General features: G+C 43.0%; 1 protein-coding gene across 1 annotated transcript in view; it reads right to left on the bottom strand.

Annotated features, from left to right (window-relative positions):
• Positions 1–1,081: 1,081 nt before the first annotated feature.
• The window catches only part of LOC122797039 (histamine H3 receptor-like), a 364,839-nt gene continuing 340,045 nt past the window's right edge, over positions 1,082–25,875 (bottom strand). Inside the window, exon 4 of the mRNA XM_044065813.1 lies at positions 1,082–1,870. Coding sequence (XP_043921748.1) covers positions 1,082–1,870 — 789 coding nt within the window. The remainder of the gene's footprint in view (positions 1,871–25,875) is intronic.

The following is a 25,875-nucleotide window of genomic DNA, read 5'->3' as shown; positions in this document are numbered from 1 at the left end:
AGGAGCTGACCACTTTAAATCACTTAAAAAGTTTATAGAACAATCAGTTTTGCATCAACATGTATTTCAGGAAGCACATAACTATGAAAGTCTATGGCTGACATTGTCAGACTGTTATCCTCAGTGATCCCCCCAAAAAAACACACACACACACACACACACACACACACACACACACACACATACACACACAATGTTAATCTCCATTAGTAAGTCTCTAGGCTGTGAATTTTCAAATTGCACACATCTATGTTTGGCCTGTATGCACCAGAAATCAATAAGTAGCTCAGACATTGAGCAAGAAGGATCAAATAGGATTTTATAAAATAATATTGGAGGCATGGGCAGGCCTCTTAGGCAGCTGCCTTGTGCTAGATCTGACCCTTATGCCTACCTTCATAGGAATAACCTCTAATTTTGCTTGCTGTTTTCAGCAAAGTTTAATTTGTACTTTCTAAAAGTACTGTGTCTACCTAAATGAATATTCTTCCCTCAACTTTACCAACTTTTCTAATCCCTAGTTATTTAGTCTAGTAGCAACCTCAGTGTATGCCTACTCCAAACCCACTTGTGTGCATTTTGTATTACTTTTCCAGTTTCCTTGTACCATTTATAGTTACAAACTTCTTATCTGACCATCTTAAAAACATACCCATCCCATAATTCATTGACTTGACAATCCAATGTGCATATTCACTCCTACGGACCTAATGAATGCCTTCCTTTGTTAACATATATGTATAGCTGTCATGCATGGCTCTCAACTTCTTTTCTCAAGAATCAAGAGACAAAGCCAAAAATAATTGGGCAAGGGCCCAAAATAAGGGACAACTTTTCAGCATTGCTGTAATCCACATACAAAGTTAATCCACATGTTTTAATCTAACATGCATTTTCTGGACATAAAAATGTGAAACTCTAATGTCTGACATTAATGACTGACTGTAATCCTCAGCTTTTTACCAGAAAGTCAAAATTTTATTAGAGACGTGACAAAAAATATGAGACAAAATCAGAGGTAGTAGGCAAGCTCAGAAACAGCATGTTTATATACAATGCAACGTGTGTGTATTGTAACAGCTTATTTAAGGCAAAGTATTTTACAGAATGCTCTTCGAAAACTGCTATGGCACAATGGATACAAAACAGGATTTATGAGAGAGTTCAGCCATATACACCATGATGTGATACCAGCCCAGTAATATTCACTGTCACTCCAATTGATTGAATTAATAATTGCAAACAGTGTGTATGGTGCCCAGCAAATGCCAAAAATACAAACAAGCAGAGCAAGAGACTTTGCAATTTTTTTGTCCTTCGACAATCTTAATGCAGAACTTTGAGATGGTGTTTTCTGCTCATCTACCGTTGATGAAATGTGTCTGTAGTTCAGATTGCCAGTGTTTTTGTCCAGTTTTACCACTGTAATAGCCTGTCGGGAGCATTTCGTAATAGCAGATTCCTTAGTCACAGAAGTAGAACAGACTAGTTTTTCCTTTAGTGAACGCTTGTATAGTTTTATAAAGGACAAACATGTGTCTTCTCTTTCAGCTTTTGATTCTAGCCGCATCTTATTAATTACCTTAATTTGTCTTTTCTGAGTTCGCTTTTTGATATTCCAATATATACCAATGTTGAAATAACTCACACTAAAGAAAGGAATTAAAAAATTGCATGATGAAAAGCAAACTAAAAAGTACCAGCTATATGCAAATTCAGCAAAACACTGGTCACTAGGTACTTGTGATTGGCCTGTGATAATATTCCAAAAAATCAGAGATGGACCATAAATAATGAATGCAAGCAGCCATATAGCAGTGATCCTAGTGATGGCATTACACGTCTTATCTTGCTGAGCCCGATGTTCAACCTGAGAGAAAATAAAGTGATGCCTATTACTAATAGAACTGCAAAGCACTTAAAAAGGCTGTAACAATCCAATGCAATTATGTACATGGTTTAAACATAAAGAAGATCATAAGTCAAATCCTTGAATGATAACTTATATTGCGAGAAGAAGAGAGAGGCTGTTCTTGCTTTTATAAATTATTGTTCTCTTTCTCATTCTTTCTCATCCTAGATCTTATGAAGTATGTATATTTTAGAGCACAGGCTAAGTTCAGCCTGTGCTATATATAATACAGCACAGGCTGAACTAAAATGCATTACATCCGAGTGACGCCTCCAGGCATCTGCAGTTAACTCCTACTGACGTATCTAGGTGTCAAATATTGCTTATTCATATTTGCATCAATAATTCCAAAACCATGTTATGTACAAGATTTTAAAACATTTTATCTTAAAGTTTGGACAGTAGCAAACTCAATGCATTAATGTTTGACCTCTGTCTATTGCAGATAAATAGATATTAACTGTTGTTTTTATGATATTAATTTATATAGATATATTTTTTTACATTTTTCTAAATGTCTCAACAACCAGGAAACACAGACACAGCTCCTTAGCCTCAAATGAAAGCTCTCAGCTAGATGAATAAAATGCTTCTGACAGCATGTGTGTAACTTAAGTGGTTGCTGAGATATAGTAAGCTGTTTACAAAATATGACAAATGTAATAGTTACTCTCTTGGATTCAGGAAACTGTATTTTCCATGCAGGAACAGTGTAGCCACTCCTGCATGGAAAATGGCCCCAAGCGATTCATGGTTAGTGCCGTTTTCACGTGCATGAGCGGCCCTACACTGTTCAAGCACGGAAAACCATGCAGCATGCAAATCACCTCGTTTGCTGGTGAAAACCATGCAAATGGGGTGATTTAGTGATTCACCAAGCTGCCAGGTCTCCATAGTAGAGCAGTGTCAGTGCAGAAATGTATTCGGAAAATAACAGTACATTTCTGCAACTGACAAAAGGGAGGAATGACAGCTCATAAAAAGCATGCATTATGTAAATTAGACATGCCACTGGCCAAATATAAGGCTGCTGGCATTAAAAATTGATTATTTATGATGAAAATTAAACTTTTTTTTTTGGCCGATCTCGCCGTTTAAGCTTAAGGCAATGCTGTGCAAATGGGATCAGGCCGAAAAAAAAAATGGGAAAACTCAATTTTAAGTTAAATCTGCATTTTGCCATTATAGTCAATGGCATGCAGAATTTAAAACAATACCAGGGAGCACTGGTTGTCAAGGGGAAAGGGTCCGTTTTAGTGCAGTAACTAACGACCTACACACTGGGGTATGCAAATGAGGGGAGTTATACTGAATCACATAGTTCTTCAAAGTGTTAGCTTGTACCTAACCGTGTAGATGCAGCAATACAACAGTGCAAGTCTAAGAGCTAGATGACTTCATAAAGGGATGTGTCATACTTCCTGTAACCTCATTGGAACTCTGTGGCCCATGTTTGCCCTTAGCTAAGCACAGCTAAGGAAGGGAGTGTGTCAGATGTGCCTGAGCACTGTGTAAATAACCTAAATAGGTGTGTGCATCGCACACCGGGTTTTAAACAAAAAATAAATTAATTAATTAATTAAAAAAAAAAAAATAGGAAATGGCAGCAGTGTTTACATTTCTGCACTGGGTATGAGCAGTACACACCGGGCTTAAATAAGTAGGAACTGGGAAGGGGAAAGATGTAGGAAGGCGATCAAGGAGAACTAGCATAGCTGGCAGGTGAAATGTATGAGAATCAGCCAATTACACATGCAGCAGCCCCGCACACTACTATAAAATATGCAAACACCTTTCAGACTGTTTTTTCCCACAAACTCTACACCACTGGTGTTCACAGAGGGGGGATTTTTAACTGGCAAAACTAACAAAAAATGTTAGAGGCTGCTGCTGCTTTACTCCATCAATATGTGCTAGAGACTGAGGATGGTGAGGAGGAGAATGCTGAGAACTGAGCCACAGTGAGGAGGAGGAGGAGGAGAAGAGTGTACAGACCCAGGGTAACCTACAAGGGCCTACATGACCTGGAGATAGTGGAGCACTCTAGGGTGGATAGGGATATTCTACAGCAAATCGTCCAGCTGTGCCATCCCCACATCTCAAACAGAACCAACAGAGGGTAACCCATCCCAGTGGATACCAAGGTATGTGTAGGCTTAAGAATACTAGCCACAGGTGCCTTCCAAAGACCAACTGGGGATATCATGGGGGTCTCACAGGCATCAGCATCCAGGATACTCCACCAGTTCCTGGATGCCATGACACCACATGCCAATGGGCACATATATTTTCCCAACACCCATGAGACACTGACAAGATTCATTCGTCTCTTCCACCATATAGCAGAATACCCTGAGGTAGTTGGTCCTATAGACTGCATGCACATCCACATCAAAGCACCACCTGGTGAGCAAAGTAGGGTCTACATAAACTGCAAGGGCTTCCCTTCCATCAGCTGCCAGGTTGTGTGTGATGCCCAGAGCATTATCATGAATGTGTGTGCTGGCAGCTCTGGAAGTTATCATGACTCCCACATTTGGCATTGCTCACAGCTGTATCAGGGGTTTGCTGGGGGGACAGCCCGTATGGCCATCTAGTGGGGGCTGCTGGCTATGCACTGGAGCTGTGGCTGATGACACCCATCAGAAATGCACACACACCTGAACAAGAACACCATAATGAGGCACACACCCAAACCAGGATCATTGTAGAGCATGTGTTTGGAATGCTCAAGTCACGGTTCCGCTGCCTTGACATATCCAGTGGAGCCTTGCAGTACTCTCCAGCTACATGCACACAAATGTTCATAACATGTGCCATGATGCACAATATGATCCTGTGGAAACAGCTGTAGCAGGAACAACACGGGGCAGGGCCACATAGCCCCCCCACCATTGCCAAGGCCAGCACAGGCAGAGAGAGTCTTGGAGGAGGAACTTCCTGAGCCTGCCACTGTAGGCAGAAGGAGGCATGTCCAATATGCCCAGGCCATGGCAAAGAGGCAATGCATAGCACACACACTGACACTGTAGGGACCCAGGGACTGATACCTCACTCTGACTCGCACATGCAGTAAAAGGGATAACAAACATGACACTACCTGTGCTTTACCACATATAGGGAGTGTACTATGTGCATCTGACATAGTCAGCCCTCCAGCACCATCCTCAGTACTGGCCCAGCAACAAGGTAAGTCACCTTTCCTATCAATTATGGAATGGAGTAGTATGTTCTGATAGTTGTATGCATGGTATGGATGCAAGCATGCAAGGGAATTGGGTGGCTGAATGGGAAAGCAGCAGACAGCTGACATCTATATGGGTCAGCAGGAAATCCATAGCAAATATTGGTATCAACATACTAGGCAGTACTTTAACAACCCCCACCGGAGTACATGTGATGACCCAAATAACTGTGGGTGTCAATAGGTCACACACATGGATGTCAGTGAGGGTCACATACCTACCGCCAGCCTCACCCAGCAGGATAGGTGTAGATGACCATAAAGAATGGAGGGGCTAAGGCCCCCAAATGATGGCAATGGTGAACAGTTCCCTTCCAGACCTACATAGACAGACTACAACAGGTCTGGCAGTTGCATTTTAGTTCTGAAGGGTAAGAAGTCTGAAACTGAAATTTATGCCATTAAAATTTAACATATGTACTCTACTGATATGCTCCCTTCTGCATGATAAGTCAGAATACAATATGAAATGGAAGCCAACAGAGTAACCGAAATACCAGTACAGTCATTGCAGATGTTTGAAGTCTTTAGGTGTACACCCCCCCCCCAGAACCCCATGTAGAACTGCAGTAACATGTAAGTCTGAAGAGTAATATCACTGGAGCACAGATTCCCAGAGGTGTCACAATCTACATTGTTGCATGTGTACAATATGCAGGGGTCAGTGTGGTAAGCTTGTTGTGTGTTTAATATTGCCTGTAAGTGGTCCAAATGTCAGCCTGGATGGTTGTGTCTCAGTGGTCTAGGAACAGTACAGTGGTCAATAGGGCCATGTTCTAACAACTGCAGTGCCAACCACACTGCTTCTCAGCTACACCCATGTCAGCAATTGTACATACTCACTGTCTAGATGTCAATATCTGTCACTGTTGGGAAGCTGGACAAGCCATGAGTGGGGGCCCATACATAGAAACAGAACACAGGTGGAAGTAACCTACACAGAGTGCATACGAAATAAATTTCAACTGCACACAACTTTGGAATTATTCATAGCGGTTAGCATCACATTAGTTGTCCCGCTAGTATGGAATACTGGTAGTCTGGCCAATCACTGGCAGATGACAAAAGGCACAGTTATAAAGTAATGACAGGCTGCCTATGTCCACATACAAGCCAACATAAGGGGAATGTCCCAGGTATATCTGTGAGTCAGGGACTAGTAGCTTCCATATCGCACATGCACCTAGCTTACCCCACCATTAGCCACAGGTTTATCACAGGTCATATCCTTGCTGCAGGGAATGAGTATAGCATGAACCCATATCTGTATGAGAATGCATACATGATGATACATTCTGAATAGGTGTCCCATGCAGGTGTGTCCATAGCTGCAAGCAGCAGCCACATCCCGACTCGTGGATCAGTATGAACAGGAAGGACTGACAGAAACACCTCAACCAATTACCAGTGTCACTCTAGGGTAATCCCCTGGCTTGCAGCCTGGGAACATATGAGTGACAGAATTCACTGGCCTGCTACAGATGGCCTGCAGCACTCTCAAATGGCCTACAGTCCTCTGGAATAGGCCCATGCCTCACCCATAGTGCCAGTGTATGGAATGTCAGGGTGGTCCTAACTAACAATCTAACACAGTAAATAAAAAACAAATGCAAGGCCATGCTGACAAATGCCAGTAGTGTACCTCTCCATGTCTGTGGACTAGGCCATAAATACTACTGGGATAAATGCCCAACTATAGGGACACCTCAGAGATATTGCTTTCATAATGTTGGGAAGAGGAGAGAATAACAGAGGGGGTTGTGTAGAAGCATGGCTGTCATGGAGTGTGTGAAGACTGAAACTCTAATGTCTGCCCATACTACCCCCTGCTGCAAACCCATGAATGAATAGCCACAAAACTGTTTATAAACCACAATGTGAAGGTAAACTGACCAGATATATGAGTCCTGCCTCTGGATAACCTGAATGTATCTGTACAGCTGAGAGGTATGTCCCGAGCAGGATATGGCCATTCCGTGAAGTTGAGAAAAGCACAAGAAGGGGATCCCCAGCCAACATACTAACAAGGTGCTGGACCATTTACACAGAACCAGCAGTATATTGTCTGTAACTATCCCTCCACAATGGCAGGAGTGTGTCAGAATGTGTAGCCTATATGCCTCAGTATATTGGTCTCAGCTTCATTCATCTTTTATTTCCCTGGTAAATAACTGTGAGTAAAGAATGATCACTGTCAGTAGTTGATGATATGATACATCACAGTGTAAAACAGTACATATGTCAGAAAATCTATGCTACAACCAACCACGTTACACAAGTAGCACAGACGGCAATAGTTACAGTATCCCCCTTATGTTACGCTCATTCTGTCTCCATACTGGCAACCTAGCTACAGATATCCTGCAGAAACAGGTTGCTAGGTGTAGCTGTAGCACACAAAACCCAGAACTGGAGTCCAACTCTCCCTGCAATGGATGCACACACTCATTATAGAAGGTCATACTGGGCATGCTCCTACACTTCGAGAAAAGAAGCTCATATGTGACAACACAGTGGACTGTCGATATCTATTATTCACAGATGCCTGTGCACACACACCAAATTGTACACCATTGATACTTCACACATACACACACAAATGTTGGATAGGAATACTCACACATATCTAATGCCAACATAATATAATATGTAAAACATACACACACAGAGACAAGGGGAAGAGAGAGACAGACAGTGACAGAGAGAATCCCATTATAAGGCCTTTCCCACCCAGTACACATCCCATTGGCCTATATCACATGATGTGCTGATCTCATTCACTGTAGAAATTCCTTTGGTTAGCCCTCAGCCCTATAGTCTTGGTTGTGCTTGTGATAACTGTGTAACACTATAGTACAAATAAGTATCCATGTTGCAGTTGTAATCTCAGTCCTGTCAAATGTAAAGTTGTGTGTAAGTGTTTGTGTGTGTTTCTAGATGAATGCGTTTGAGGCCATTCACACTCATTACACTTCCCATTCTCCTACTTTAGCACTCCTGCTAATGTCAGTCAACCTGAAATAATCCTTTTGGCAGCTTGCAGTTCTATAAGCTCCATAGTGCTTGTGATATGTGCATAATACTATAGTGTAGCAAACTAGTTAGGTAGAAGTTCTACTCCTTGTTCTGATAACTGTGAAAATGTGTGTGTTTGTGTGAGATAGTGTATGTATCTTTGTAGAGACATGATTTTGAGGCCAGTCACACTCACTGCACTTCCCTTATCCCTCCTTTAGCACTGCTGCTGATGTCACTCACCTGCAAAGATACCTTTGGAGAGCTCTCCAGTATATAAGATCCATGGTGCTAGTGATAACTGCATAATACTATAGTGTAGCAAGCAAGTTAAGTAGGTGTTTGATTCCCAGTCCTGGCACCTGTAAAAGTGTGTGTGTGTGTGCGTGCGTGTGTGTGTGTGTGTGTGTGTGTGTGTGTGTGTGTGTGTGTGTGTGTTTGTCTTTGTAGAGACATGACTTTGAGGCCATTCACACTCACTACACTTTGCTAACCCCTCCTTTAGTACTGCTGATGATGTCACTCGCCTTCAAAGATTCCTTTGGACAACTTTCAACCATGTAAGCTCTGTGGTGCTAGCGATAACTGCATAATACTATAGTATAGCAAACTAGTAAGGTAGAAGTTCTAATCCTGGTCCTGGCAACTATGAGGATGTGTGTCTGTGTAGAGACCTGATTTTGAGGCCATTCACACTCACTGCACTTTCCTTACCCCTCCTTTAGCACTGCTGCTGATATCACTCACCTTCAAAGATACCTTTGGAGAGTTGTCTAACATTTAGGCTCCGTGGTGCTTGTGATAACTGTGTAATAATGTAGTGCAAAACACTACTTAGGTAGGAGTTCTAACCTCAGCACTGGCAATTCTAAAAGTGCATCTGTTTGTGTGAGTGTGTGTCTATACCTGTAGGTTGAGGTGTTTTGTGTCCATACACAGCCAGACAATTTCAAAGTTTAATACTTTACAATGGCTACTGATGTCACTCACCCTAAAGGTATGTTTGGAGACTGTTCTACTTATAATCTCTGTGGTACATGTGATAAATGTGTAACAATGTAGTAGTAATTACTACATAGGTAGGGGGTTGAATGTCATTCCTGGCAAGTGTGTGTTTGTATATATATGTATGTGTTTGTACCTTAAAGATTTTGGTCCCATTTACACCCAGTATACTTCTCAGTGTCTGACTTTAGCAGTCCTGCAGATATCATTCACCTTAGAAATACCTGTTGGCAACCCTAAACCGTTTAAGGTCAGTGGTTTGTCTGGTAAATCTGTAACATAAAGGTCTGAAAACACTGTTCGATAGAGGTTTGACCCTCACTCCTAGCAAATGTAAATGTGTAGGGTAAAATATTTTATGAAATCTCTCACCCACTACATTACCTAATGCCAGTATTTACCGGGGCTATTGATGTTCATCACCTTAGAAGTACCTTGGGACAACATTCTTCCTAAAAGCTCCATGGTGCATGTGATAAATGTGTAACACTGTAGTAGTAATATATAGATAGGTAGGAGTTTGAAACTCAGTACTGGCAAGTGTGTGTGTGTGTGTGTGTGTGTGTGTGTGTGTGTGTGTGTGTGTGTGTGTGTGTGTGTGTGTGTTTGTGTGTCTGTCTGTCATCAGTATCCTGTGTAATAACAGGATCCATTGGGGGGTGGGTTTTGCTAAATTATTATATTGAGGACCTAGTATATGTCCCAATATCCACACTACAAAGCCAACAGTTGTCAAACACTGTAAAGGCTGGTATGGCCAATCCACAGCCTTAAATGTGTAGTGCCATGTGCAATTACTATGTGACAGTATGGATTAGTTAACAATATATGCAACCTTTCTAATACTCAGAGATCACTCTCCATCCATGAATCATACACAAACACACTTGGCTAGGCATCAATCACTATATCAGTAGTTCTCCTGCAAACTGCCTCACAGATAGTACCCACAGTGTGATTGTAGTGGACTCCATTACCTTTCATGTTTGGGATCTACCCTTCTGAGGTACAGGAGAACACAAAGGCACCCTGGCTGATAATGTTTGCATACAACAGTAATGTGGTGGTAGCATTTCCAATCCATGTGATGCTGATATCATGCCCAAAGGCCACTTGAAACCTATTACTGTTGTCAGAACCCTGGACATTACCTCAATGCCAAGAGATGTGCCGCCATTACCATTAGGAATACAATGACTCACATGAAGTAATACATTGGTAGTAGTCCACTGAACAGTGACGTTATTATAACAGAATGGGGAACACAGGTTGACAGTCAGCTGCCTGTTATTCACAACACTGCCACTGACATCAGAATGTAGTTTGATGTGTTACATCTCCTGACTCTGTGTTATCCAGCATGTAAAAGGACATAGTCACACTGTTCCATCCCCTCAGTAGCCCAATCAATGTATACAGTGGTCCTTTTGCCATGTTCCCCACTGGACACCTGCAACAACTGTAGAGTCTGCAAATGTACCCCACAAATGGAATACCATGCCTTATACACATGTCCTGTATGGACAGACTCCAATAATGCCAATGAATCCTCATATCATACTGTCTATGTAGGTGCAATCACTACATCAGTTACACACCTATGTCTCACCAAACTTGGTCAGGAATGCTACTTCTGAAGATACCAATCTGTCCAGACAATATGTCCCAGAGACCTCAAGCACACTTCCACACTTCAAAGAACATGCATGTGGGACAGGTGCACAACCCAGACACTGTCCATGTTATGGAATATAAATCACATACATGTGAAGCAGTGCACATCACTGGCCACCCACAATAGAAATCTGGATGAGTGGATGGGGAATACTGTACCCACCCCTGGGGACCACTCTAGTGACTATACTCCTGAGCCACACTGGAACTATTGTCATGTGGCCTGATGCCAGGTATCCCCTTGGACTAGCCTTTTGAGCCTTCAGGCCCATTCACCTACTACACACCTATGAAGCAATGAACTTATGGATCTCAGTACTGGTAAATGTGTGTGTGTGTGTGTGTGTGTGTGTGTGTGTGCGTGTGTGTGTGTGTGTGTGTGTGTGTGTGTGTGTGTGTGTGTGTGTGTTTGAATAGTAATCTCAGTGTGTTTGGTTGATGAATATCCCCTATGGCTGTGGTTATTAGCAATTTGAGGTGTGTCCAAACAACAGCACGTATCAGTCTCCACTCCACAACAGATGTTGTAAATCAACATATGCCTATGTACATCCCTCAGCCCTATAATCTGTGAGGCATATGCAATCACTGTGTTACAGCCCGGGGAAATCCATCCAGATACAGCTGTATCCTGCCTAAGACATGGTTGATGTGTTACTACACTGCCATACCCCTAGGTCTTGCTGCAGGGCCACATCCTGGTGACACACAGATGCCTAGAACAGAAACAGGATACTGCATGTGAGAACACATTCAATTAGCACTTCACTTGTGGGGAGAGAGATGGGTAAAGCTGGCTCTGAATGGGTTGCCAATACTGTGGCCAATATGTGTTGTCTCAGGATAGGTATTAGAATTATGTAATAACTCACAGCACTTGTGTTTAATGCTGGGGAGGTTGTTGATATAAATATCAAAGGCTGTTGTGATTCTTGTCAGTGTCTGCTGCATGTCTGCCATCATTGATGCCTGTAGGGGATTCCATGAGGGATCCCAAGTTGTGTTTGAGTCTAATAAGGGAGATTAACAGCCATGGGACACCATCTTTCTTTGAAACAGTATATCCCTTCTGTTGTACACTTTAGTAATGGCAGGGGACCATCACATTGTCTCCCAGTGTTTGGAGGATAGTGTCTGGATTCTGTTGGCTCTAGCTAGTAACATGCATTCATGTACCTGTTTGTACATTGCATATGTGTATGATTCCACAGCCATGCAGCTATTTCCCATTGCCATCGGTGCATTGAAGACATCCACCCCTGTTTTCATGGTGGCAAAGTCAGCTTTGGAGAGGTTTTGCAACTTCTTTGTGGAAGTTGTGGCTGACATGTTGAGTTCCATATTGATTACAGCCTGTGTGGATTTCACAATGCAGGGATTCAAAACTGTTAATGAGCAACAGTCCCATATTTAAGTAGTCAACACAGGTCACGGTTGTTGCATCCTCTACCGGGGATCAGTATGAGCTGGTCCAGGGCATTGGAAATGATGAATCCCAGGAAGTGTTGGGCCACAGTTCTTGCACTTGGCTACTTTCCCCAGTTGATGGAGGGGTAGTTGAAGTCTCATACTATGTCACTGTTGCGTTGGACCATCATAGATGACAGGGTGTTAAGGAATGTGCATTGACAGTCTAGGGACATAGATGTGGACCCAGAGCAGGCTATGATCTGGATTGCACTATTACCTCAAGGCAAATGTACCAGATGTATCTCCAATGCATTATGCTCGGATACTATTCTGGAGATGTTCCTAGCCATAGTGAATATGGAGAAAACACCACCTGTGGAGATGTGGTATGATCCATGTTTGTGGGCTGACAGCTGTGAAATGCGTTATAGCCTGATACTGCAGGGCTGCTGTCTACTGCTGTGAACCACCTCTCCATTACAGCAGACATGTGTCCTCCACTCCGAGTGCTTTGATTGACTGCATCCTGACAGTTAGATGTCTACTGTTGAGCAACATGACCCTCTAATTGCATACATGTCTACCTGTTAGGGTGGTAATTACATGAGAAACACTGCCTAATAAGACATCGTAGGGGTGCCAAAACACTTAATCAGTACCCGGAAACCCAATCCTGACAGAAGTAGGACATCTCTGGCAAGTCATTGGGTTCTGTCAATCATGTCATCTCAAGCAGAGAAGTATTGGATCCACTGAGAATGACACAAAACATGTAAGCCAATTTTGCAGTCAATCATCTGTTGATAGCACCGCATAATCATTCTGGGTGACAGCAGTACACTGCCAAGGGCTACTGTCACACCTGCCTGGACCACATAATCAGAGAGTTCAACCAGGTCTCTTGTCATGTAGTCCAGGGAGGGGTGTCTCAAGTCATTCACACCCACATGGATACAGAGTGATACTCATAGTTTTTGTGGAGTGCCATGACTAACTGTGTCATGTGTTGGATGCTGGCATGTGATAGATGTTTGGCTGTTACCTGCTCCATATTCAAATTAGTGAGTGGGATATGTGTGTGCTTCAGTATTGAGTTACCCATGATCACTGTATTATGCAAGGTGTTTAGCCTTTAGAGCTTAGGTTGAGGAGCACACTGTGTGGGTTAAATATGTGTCCCTTGGCATGTGCCGTGTTGGGGTGTCTGTGTTGCTGGTCTGTGATATTTGGGTAAATGTCCATTGAGTGCCTCTGTGAAGGTGGATGTGTAGCTTTTCACTGAATGTCATGGATGTCAAAGTGGGTGTTATGGTGAGCTATGTGTTCCACATGGTGTGGTGCAGGTGTTGCTCTTATCCTCTTAACCTGCTAGTCCAGTCTTTGCTGGAGAGTGCATATGTCCACATTGGGTGATATACAGGAAACTCTCACGGGTCTGAGTGTTTGGAGTTTAGAGGGGATGGTTGTCGGTGTACATGAGGCAGTTACAACAGTGCCTCAGAATAGACAAGTGCACCAGGTTAATGGGTGAAAGCACATAAAACTGCTGTTCAATCATGTCGGGGGGTGGACATAACTAGTAAGTACTGGGGCTACTTCTGTGATGAACAAGTACTGATGATGGCTCCAAGTGTGCCACACTTCTTGATAGAATAACCTTGTGTGCCAAGCCATAATGCTATTTGAAGTGCAAGAAAGAAAGAACTAACATGATGTAAGGGTGGAACAGAAGGCATACTTTCTTCCACCTGTAATACTTTACCTCAGTTGTGCAGTTATCAGCAGCTTTGGTCATGTGAAAGTTCAGTAAGCTCTGTAGTGCATGCGGTAACTGTGTAACACTATAGCAGACATAACTAGATAGGCATGAATTCTAATCCCAATACTGGCAAGTGTGTGTGTGTGTGTGTGTGTGTGTGTGTGTGTGTGTGTGTGTGTGTGTGTGTGTGTGTGTGTGTGTGTGTGTGTGTGTGCGTGTGTGTGTGTGTGTCTGTGTGTGAATCCCTGATCAGTATCAGCAAAAAACTTCGATCCCTCATAAAATCATCCAAGGCGAGGTTTGAAAGAAAAATTGCCAAGGACTCCAAAGATAACTACAAGACATTCTTTAGCTATGTCAAGAATCTTAGTGGCAATGCTCAGATCTGCTCGGAGTTAGTGCAAAATGGCATAAAATACAATGAACCGACCGATATCACCAATATCTTGGCAGACAAGTTCAGCACAAACTTCACCCCCCTCTCACCCCCAAGAGGGCCCATAACCATACCAGAAGAATGTAGAGTCCCTGAAATCACAGACACTCAGGTTAAAACAGCCCTCTCCAAAGCCAAAATCACAGCATCAATGGGACTCGATGGTGTCCCAGGCTGTGTCCTACACGAGCTCAAAAACGAACTAACCCCTCACCTAAACACACTGTTCAAACTCAGCCTCTCCACAGGCTATGTACCCATAGAGTGGCGCACAGCAGCGGTTATTCTGCTTCACAAAGGTGGAGCCACAACAGACCCCGGGAGCTATCACCCTATAAGCCTGACTAGCTTGGTCTGCAAGGCTATGGAGAGCATCATCATGGAACTCATTAACAGAGACATTGGGAACCTCCAAACACTGGACCCTACCAGGTTCGGCTTCTGTAAGGGCAGATCATGCCTCCTAAACCTGGTGGACTTCTTTGAGACAGTTACAAAGGCTATAGATGAGGGAAAAGTGGTCCACACAGCCTACCTAGACCTTGCAAAGGCCTTCAACACCATTCCCTATTCTGGTATTATAGAGAAGCTCACCAGCCTGAACATAAATCCCTACGTCACAAGATGGGTTGCCAACTGGCTCATGGACAGAACCCACATGCTGAGAGTTGCGGGAGCTAGGTCTGACTCTAAATCGGTTTCAAGTGGAGTTCCCCAGGGCTCAGTCCTAGGACCACTCCTGTTCGGCATATACTTCTCAGAGGTACAGGCAAGCTCAGGAGGACTATGGCTGACCAAGTTTTTAGATGACTGCAAACTAGTGGCTATAATTGACTCTCCAGCTGACACAAACATCCTCCAAAAGAGTCTAACTGAGACGGATACCTGGTGTCAAAATCATGGCCTCAAGCTAAATGCCAAAAAGTGCATAGTCATCCCCTTAGGAAAAAACAAAATACCCACAAACTACTACATAGGTGGTAGTCCCCTAAATATGGAAGACGTGATAAGGAATCTGGTGACCCAAGTAGATAGTAATCTCACCTTTGATTATCACATTGCCAAAGTGGTTAGAAAATCCTTCTACGTGGCTCACCTAATCACAAAAGGGTTTGCATCCAGATCAAAAGAGGTCATTGTTCCCCTCTACTCATCACTCATCAGACCCATCATAGAGTACAACGCCCCATTTGGGATGTACCTTACAAGGCACCTGCAACAGCTGGAAAGACCTCAGAAGTACCTCACCAAGAGGATCACTGGCCTCAAACGGATGCCCTATGCAGCTCAACTGAAGAAATTACAGCTGTACTCGGTTGCATACTGCCTACTCAGAGGTGATCTCTGCCTGACATACAAGGCCATGTCCAACCCAGAATTAATGGACATGCTCCACCTAAAGAAAACCTTATCCTCATGAGCCACATGCTCTAGGGATCTCAACCTCACCACAACAATAAATAGGACATGCTGAAGGGATAGATTCCTGTCCCAGAGACTTCCCATGCTTTGGAACAAGATCTCAATCTACATTAGGTAGAGCACCTCGCTAACACTCTTCAAAAGAAATCTTGACGAGTGGATGGGAAACAGAAAGTTTATCTCGGGGATCATTTCAGTGACCCTGCTGGACAGAGACACAGGGAACTAATCTAAGGGGGTGGTGAAAGCCAACACATTCTGGCTAGGCTTATAAATACCTTTGGGCAGATAGCCTAGTACCTACCTATGAACCTGTGAACCTATTTGACTTGTGTACTACCCTTTACATTTCCCCTCACTCCAATCTAGTAGTCCTGTTGATGTCATCCACCTTAGAAGTACCTTTGGAGTAGGTGGAAAGGTATAAGCTCTGTGACACATCTGATAATTGTGGAGCACTATAGTAAAAATACCTAGATAGACAGGAGTTCTAATCCCAGTCTTGTCAACTGTGTGTGAAGACCATATCTTGTGTGGCTTATACCATTTTGATGTGTGTACCATACAAAGCTGGTAACCACCTCCAGCTGCCATTACTTTATATAGTGTGGTAACAGCATCTGCCTCACATGCAGTAGGTTAAAGCATAGTACAGTCCTCTGTACAGATGTGTCTGGAATATCCAGATGTTTGCAACCTATAAGTGGTTGGAAGTGGTCTGTGTGAGTTAACAATGCCCATGTATGTGATGTTGTAGCCAAATAGGTCACAGTGAGTGTACTGACACATATGGCAGCATGAGGTATCATATCTGACTGAAACATCATGCTGATACAATGTCTGCCACTCTCACATGTGGCCAGACTTATAGGTGCAATACATGAGTCCAGGTGCTTGGTTTTATAAGTGAACTATTCATGTTATGGGTCACATTAAAGGCTGGAAGAGGTGTGCACTAACATATTGTGGTCCTAATTAGTATGTAACAGGAATACCTTGCATCTTAACAGGGGTGTGTACACAATTTATATCCACTTTATACCATTAATGTGTCACACATGTCCCTACCTTAGGCCGTTAGTCCAGCCCACTTTGTTGGCCTCTGTCCAGATGTCTTGGCATTGACAAGCTGTGAGGTATTCTACAGAAATGTTGAAATCACATCAGATAGTCCCCACTGGTGACACCTGTGATGCAATGCAGTTAACCCCAGCACAAGTGAACATGCACAAAAAGCAATATAGCTATTACATAAAGCAATATAGCTACTACTGCTATTGTGTGCATGGTAAATTGCATGCCTTTCACATGCCTGGTGTATTGCCAGCAAGTCTAGGGTATTGCCAGAACAAAGTCATACACACCAGCTTCAGGCTGCTGTCCCATATGCAGACCAGAGGGCCCTAGGTAGTTGTGAGAGAGAGTTAATGTCAGCAGACTCACATGTGGCCTTGGTACAGGATGGATGCAGCATGTCTGCACATTTACATTACTAACCTCAATAATACACAATGTTCTGTCCTCACCTTAGATGTGCACCTATGTGCATTAGAAAACCCCATCCACAACATCAATTGGACCTGACACATGGATGTAGATACAATACAGGTGCATGTCTGTTACATTAGTGTACTAATCCCCACTGGGCCCTTACCTGCATGCTCCTCATCCAGTATGTTTATGCAGCCCACCTCCACAATGCTTTCCTCAGCTTCATGGCTTATGCATTAGGTGGGTGCCCCAAGGTTGGTGAGGAGCTCCATGGTGGGTTTCAGTGGGTGCTGGATGGCTGGACCCCCACCTGTGGCTAGCTAGTCCCTCACTATAGCAACAGCCCATTGACAGGCATATCGGTGGCTAGCTGGTCCCTCACTATAGCAGCAGCCCATTGACAGGCATACCGGATGAGGTCAGTGGCCAGATGCTGCACCTGCTCATAAGTTCTACTGTGTAGGCTAGCATCATTTACCCTGTGGACCAGAATGTTCCACAGGGCGGTCCACTACCACGCATTTTCTGCTTTTCGTCCAAATAACAGTGCATAATGTTCGATCACATATTGGGTGATAATGTCAGTTTCCCAAGAGAGAATGCTGGTAGGTGAGTCCTCTGCATTTTACCTGGGAGACATAAACAGGAAAAAGGTCACAGGACCTCATATGATTGTCAAATTGCACATCAACAGTGGATATCACTTGCAAATAATCTAAACAACACCATAGCTTTCTAATCTATCATGGCTATAGTAGCTTGCATTACACTCCTGGCCCTGAGCTATCTTTTTCCCCCAATGTTGGCCACTTGATATCATAATCCTCTATTCTCCATTTATTTCTGTGTAGAGGGGTGACAGTGGCCATCTTCCATGTGGGTGGTGTGTGGATGGTGGCAGGTCTGTATTCGACTGTGGTGTGTGATGGAGTTGTGAGCACATGCCTGACTTCATGCAGGAGGCAGACAGTGATGTTATTAAGCCCCATGGAGATTTGCTGTTGTTGCCATCAGTAGGCAATATATACATGCTCGCAATTGCTGAGGGGAGGGGTGTGGTTGATGTGCATATCCCCCTATACAACTGAGATGGACAGGGTGGCAATGTTTCCACCTAATCTGCCTGATGCAGGTTGCCTATATCCATGGCATGTGTGTATGTTGTGTTCTTTACCCCCAGTACAGGGTGAATTGTGTTTCCTCTGAGACTGACAACATATGTGGAAACACTGTTGCAATTGTCCTTGGTGGTGTGGATATGTCTGATTTGTAGTCATAGTCAGCCTTACAGCAGGTCACCAGAGAACTTCAATGGTTGCTCAGATATAGGTGGACTTGCTTCCAAGTTGTTTCCTGCACCTATTTGTCCCTGTACAGACAATATAGCAACCTATTATGTGGTTTGTGTATTGCTGCTGTCCACCAAAGGGGATTACTCTACCTTGGTGGAGGCTGGTTATACAGGTCAGGTATTGCTGAGTACATATAGCTACAGTGGATAAAAAGGGTAGACAACCATGTTACAATGCGTGGCATTTTTGCAATTGGAACATGACACCACAATAACTCATTTCAAAACAATTCCCACCTTTAATGTGACCTATAGCCTGTACAATTCAATTGAAAACATAACAATCTGGTTTGTGAAAACATATGGAAATAATAATCAGTATAATTAGCCAGTTGAATGAGTGTGCACATCCTTAAACTGATATGTTGTGTATGCACCTATTGAAATGGTAACAGCATTCATTCATCTTGGTTTGGACTCTAACATCATGGCACATCTTCACTTGGTAATAGTTGCTCGCCTTTCTAGAAACACCTATGATTGTTCTTCAATGGAATTGTACAGGCTAGGGGTCACATTCAAGATGAGAAACATTATAAAATGATTTTATGTAGTCGGATTGTCATACAGCACACAAACCTGACATTCCAACAGGGGTGTGCAAACCTGTGATATCCACTGTATATAGGTGTTGATATAGCTGGTAGTGGTAGGCATGGACAGAGGGTCAAAACACAGTTGGACACTTCTCAGATTACTACCTGATAATCATGTCTACTCTAGTACCCATATTAATGTCAGAGTAATGCAACAACTAGTAGCTGTACACATTTATGTCGGTTGTATGCACTGACACTGATATTACACACATGTGCAACATGCACAACCTATGTACCTGACTGCTTGAACCCATGTGATTAGTTTTGTGCCTTCCAGCCAGACATATGCATACATACAAGTGCTCAGGGGATACCTGGTATACATTTCTGTTCTATGTTAGTATGGCACACTGTATTTACAGTCTTGCTGTTCAGTCATACTTCTCAACCTGTTATAGCAGTACGTCTGGACAATGGCACACATAAATGGGTGACAAAAGGGACATCAGTATTGATACTGCATTAATGTAGCTGCAACATACATTAGTAAGATGATTGCACAGTAGGCTTTGACATCACTGTGATAACCTGGAAGATGTCCAACAGTCATAAGTAGGCTATAATGTTACAATGTCATTGCTCACAGACTTGACAATGATTTGGCTGACATAACACATGTATATGTGTATGTGACTACAGATAGTCACAAATGTGCTTATTGTTTAGCAGAACACTGCACAGTTGAATGTTATTAATTCAATATATCACATGCAGTTCAACACTTGTCTGCAACATTACTTTACTATGCACATGCCCTATATAAGTCTCTTAGCTTTACAAGACAAACATGTGTCATACTCATATTCACAGGTAACATATGGACATGGACACCATCCCATTAACTGGCCGAGCAGTGGCACAGTCACAACTGTTTCATAGACACCCCAGTGGTTGTCAAATGTGAGCTGTCCTTTCCTAGGGTGAGTCAGTCTCCTGAGCTGTGATCCTACCTCACAACCTCTTAGAGCATCACATCTGGACAAAGCCTAAAATGATGGGGGGATAAGTAGGGATAGACTGTAAATATTCTTGTTACAAACATAGGAAGTTTGTAGAATGATACATTTTGCATTATGGTGAATATTCTTATGGGCGGCACAGTGGTGCAGCGGTTAACGTTGTCGCCTCACAGCAAGAGGTTCACCGGTTTGATTCTCGGCTGGGGTGCCTTCTGTGTGGAGTTTGCATGTTCTCCCTGTGTTCGCGTGGGTTCCTCCGGGTACTCCGGTTTCCTCCCACTTTCTAAAGACATGCATCTGGAGCGTTTCTCCCCGGGTCTCCGCTGAAATCAGGCTCTGTGGAACCTAGTCAGACATTCCCGGTCAACAAATGTTAAATAAATAAATAAATGTGGAGTCTTAAACTGAAGTGTCTGTCATTACTTGATGACTTCAATCCTCAGCTATTTGCAAGAAAGGTACAGATTTCAGAAGGAACAGACAAAAACCATGCTGGGAAAATCTGGGAATTCTGTGAAGATCTGTACAATTCAAAGGTATGGCTGTGATCTCTCCCACTGCAGAGAGGGCCAGATGCTATGGCCATAGCAGCTATCCAGCAGGACATTAGTAGAGCAAGTCTTGTTGGGACATATATTCTTCCAAATCATATTTCCCATTATTACAGTCCAAGTACTACATTCAATTACATGCTTACATGTTCCACTTACCTTTTTTTTCTTCTCGTTTCCAGTTTGTTTTATTTGTTTCTCTCTCTCTCTCTCTCTCTCTCTCTCTCTCTCTCTCTCTCTCTGTGCACTACAGGAATAGATATGGTTTGAATAGGTGACAACATGGCTTTTGTAGGTGATGCTCATGACCAGGTGAAGACCTGTGCACCTATTGGTGTTCCCCACTTGCTTATTGAAAGCAGAGCAGCTGTGTAATTTTTCCAATAGCCAATGTCATGGCAACACATTTGTATAATTGAATACTCCATGTGGGCATTGGCCATTTCCTTTACTTGTGAGGAAGGCATCCTTGAGTTGTGTGAGCTACTACCTCTTACAAGACTTGTGGAGACAAGCAAACTAAACAGTGCAGAAGGTTCACGACTTAGGGGCAGAATGTGAGTATTGCTGTTATATGTTTGGAATACTGCTAGTTTAACATGGTTTATCTGCACATGCTACTTCTGTATGGGTTTCAGTCTGACAAAATTCTGTCTCTGCATAGCTCAAAACTGTAGAGATATCCACATAATGGCCACAGGTTAGCCTGTTATGTTTGGTCTGTTCAGCTAACAGGTGTTGTCCTTGGCAAATCATTAGCATATTCTAGTGATTACATTCTGTAAATGCTAACATCCAGTTGTTTTTATGACTTTATATCCTAACAAATCCTGTAACACCAGCAACCTTCTCAGTGTATAACAGCAATATTTCAAGTATGGCCATGTATTTGGGCCTCTGTCCACCAATTATGTCAGGCTTTGTCCAGATGTCATACAGTAGGAGGTTGATAGGTATAATGGTCTTTCATTATTTAGTGCTGGCATTCCTGCTGAGGGGAAAGGCTGGGAAACATGTTGAAGTCTGTACAGTCAAGAGGTTGGTGTATAGGGGCGGAGCCTGAATGCCTAACTGAAAAGCAGAATTTTTTTTGGAGCTCCATAGATTAGTACTAAATTCAGGAAATTAAATTACCTATTACTAACAAAATTACTACAAATATTTAGTTAATAGTCTAAAGCAACTAAATTCAAATTTTGGTGGATTTCTAAAATAAATTTCCTGTCAGGTTACTTAGAAGCCTATACTCAGCATCTGAAGAGATGAGCAACCTAAAGAATTCTCATGCTGACTTGACACTAAAAAAGGAACTACAACTGGTGACTACCACATTACAAGTATTATCAACAAAAATAGATGATTTTAAGATTAATCTACAGAACCTAGAAGAGAACTCACAGAAGCAAACAGAAGTCTTCAAATAAATACTTCAGCAACACCAGTCAAAGTTAACAAACATTGAAACTTCTTTGACTGACATTGATCAAAGGCTCAAAGAGGAGGAAACAAAAACAGAGTTTCTCTTGAAGCAAAATACTTGGTTATCTAACAAACTAGATGATCTTGAAAATAGAGACAGAAAGTCAAACATCAGGATTTTTGGTTTACCTGAGAAAACAGAAGGAGGGGACACTATGGGCAGGATTCACGAAGCCTCCGTGTAAGAGTTATAACTCATACATGGAGGCTGCAGTTAAACGGAGTAATGTCAGCATGCTCTGCATATTCATGAGAGCATGCTGAATCACACATAAGGCCAACACGGTCCATGTAAGACAGTACGGGGCATGTCCGTAGGCCGAGCCCTGTAAGCGGACATGCCCCCAGAAGAGGAAAAGTACCCAAAGTAAACACCCACGACAGATTCCACGGAAATGTGAATAAACAGAACACAACACATGCCCCCACAGACTATGAACAGAAAACATATAAATAAACACGTTTTATATATTTTTTTAAATTATAAAAATGTTTAACCGTGAGTGCGCTCATTTGCGCGGGCATGCCCCTAGCGCAGCTACAGTTAGCAGTCAGTGGGAAAGCATATAAGAACTAAATATGCAAAATAAGCCAGGAAGCAATAGCGTAGCGGTAGAGATGTTGGCTGAAGAGCAGGCATTCATGGTTCGAGCCCCCACAACAACATTTTTTTTTTAGCAAAATAAGCAGGAAACAAGTCCCTGACAAATATGTACACATAAAACCACAATTTATGTAAAATGTAATGAAATAGCCCATTTATCTTGAAGAAATGTGAGGTAACAAAAGAATAAAAAATGCCAGATGTGCTCATAGCTGAGCTACAGTTTAACAGCGTGAGTGCATCTGCCTGTAGATGAGCAGTGGTTTAACTGGTGCAAAATGAGTGGCCATAGCTGAGCAGTGGTCTAACACACTAAATTTATGTGCCCCTAACTGAGCTGAGTGTAATATGCGTGCCGATAGCCAAATGAGGCTTAAAGCAGCGTACCCCTTTTGCGCGGAGCTGTTCACCGCACAAACAAGCTAACCGACGGGCAACGTTGAGCTAGCCGTATCAAAACTGCCTTTACACAGACAAACCCCTCAGCATGTCTAGACAGTCATGAAAAATAAAAAGCAGTGGCCAGGTTCGAACCCAGGATACTATACACCATAGTCAAGGTACAGAACCACTAAGCCATGACAGCAGTACCTTTAAATGCAATAATAGCTAATATATAGGAATGAATACAAACTAGAGCATGACAATGCAGGTTTACTGAAGTTGATACAATTCCAAAATGGCCAATCACAGATATGTGCGGGAAAAACGGACTATATAAGCCCCATAGGTGGGAATACACAACATAAACGATTGTAGAACTGACCTGCAGGCAGAATGACAGGAGTAGGAGAGGGTAGTTGCTTTCGAGCACAGAGGTGGGGTGTTGAGGAGTCCAGGTACATGGTCTGGCTCCTAGTCCATAATCATGAGGCCCAACTCATGCAGGGCCAGGTCCTCTGGGGAGCATACAGGGCCAAGGCGTGGGACCGGTTGGCTCATGATCTCACCAGTGCCACAGGGATTCCAAGGACTGGTGAGCAGGTCCATCACCACCATGCGGACCTGAAGAGATGCAAGCAGGACCAACTGAACCTTTGGATCCAGGAGGCCCGGCAAACACCCAATGCCCCACTACTGAGTAAGTAACATTTAATTAAGTATGTAAGAAATTAAACTAGCTGATATTATGGAGATGTGTATTCCAATATTGCTTCATTTATATTACAGCTGCAGGTGTCCGTTCTGCGAACCGCAAAGCCTATGGCGATAGGCTGGTGCGGTTGCGCCACCAGGCAGGTCAGTAATCAACTACCAGTAACTGTAAAGAAATATAAAAGTATGACAGTCAGCAAAAGAGTGCAGTGTAGTCAGTAAGGAATCAAATCTGCAAGTAACAGTGTGAAAGTGTCTGCAAGTATTGCTTGATTACAAAAGTGTGTTTCAGCCTGTAAGTTAAACCGAAAAATTAAACTGTCTGACATATATTCTGAAATAAAAATGCCCTACCTGTAAGAAAATAGTACACAACCTGCAGCAGGCTGAAAAGTATAGCTGCAGAAGATGATGAAATCACGTGTGAAATATATCCCTGTGGAAATACGGAAACATGACAGAAGTGAGACTGCTGGAAAGGATTGTAATAACTACAGGTAAAACATGTCAATAAAGCCTAGAAGTAAGTACCATCCTGAATAGTAAAATGAAAGCAAGTGAAAGAGTGTGAGAAAGTGTCATGAATCCAGCAATACAGTAGTAATAACCCCTGAATAAAGTATACTGCAGTCAAGACAGAATGAAATGCATGTGAGATTCAAAACCAAACAGCGAAATCTGTTCAAAGTGTTGCTGCATCTAGAATGTTTATCCCAAAATCTGGATATGTTGTTCTCAGTCTGCAATATGCAGATAGGATGATTGTCTGATATACTAAACATCCACACTTGTCTACAGCTATATAAAGCAAATGTAGCAGGATGATGTAGCTGAACAAAGCTAGATATGAATGTGTATGAAGAACAATAAAATGTATATTGATGTTGCAGTAACAGTCCTATCACCAAGTTGAAATAGTTATCATATAGGAAACTGTAGTTAGAACAGTAGTGTGTATATAACTGTAGCTATTAGAAATGTACAGCATATGTATTGTTATTCGAAGGTGTTAATATTACTTTCTTTACCCCACCCTATAACCACATATAACCCACTCCATGTGAAAATGGTATGTGCAATCACAATTAACACCCCTGGACGTTTGTCCTGTTGGGTCATATATATTTGCATGTCCGTTGATGCATCTGCCCTGTTCATACATCCACACCTGATGGCCTGTTGCCATCAATTAACCCTGCATGTTGTTGGACTGTGTATTTCTGTTCAAATTATGCATGTGTTATGCACGTTGTTCAATGGTGTGAATATCTGGGTGTTTGGTTAATGGGAGTACTAATGCATGCTGTTACAACTAATTGTGAATGGTATTATATGTCACTGACCCAAACTGTCATGACATAATGCAAAACATAGGACGACAGGGAAGGCGGGTTCCAGCGGACCCACCTCTCCCACCTCAGCTGGCGAGTGCACCTGGCAATAGTGCCGAGTCCGGACCCTCCTCCGGTGGCTCTGTGCCACCTGCGGGTGGAAGCGTTGCAGAGGATGGGGCTCGCCCCTCCTCCGCAAGTGTGGCCGGAGGAGAACCACCACTCACCCTTCGTAGCGTCCGGACTGTGGTGCGTAGGGAGATTCGGGACTCTGTTCTCGAGCCCCTACGCCAGCTCGAGGCATGGGTGGTGCAACTAATGGGCATGCCTGTTGCCCGGCCTACACAGCCCTCAGCACAGCCTCATCCTGGGCAGTGAAGGAACAGTGGCAACTGCCTATGGGTGGGGATATCAGTTCCACTGTTGCCATCTGTGGGCTCATGGGCTCTGGATATCCAAACCTCCATCCCCATCAATTGTGTAACCCCCCCACATGTGTCATACACCGCCCCTGTATGCGTCTTGTTTGTCTTGTCTG

Source organism: Protopterus annectens, chromosome 3.part0 (genome assembly GCF_019279795.1).
Source record: "Protopterus annectens isolate FY-2018-M chromosome 3.part0, PAN1.0, whole genome shotgun sequence".
Classification (NCBI taxonomy): domain Eukaryota; kingdom Metazoa; phylum Chordata; order Ceratodontiformes; family Protopteridae; genus Protopterus; species Protopterus annectens.
The sequence above is the reverse complement of the archived record's forward strand: the minus strand, read 5'-3'. Positions and strand labels throughout refer to the sequence as shown.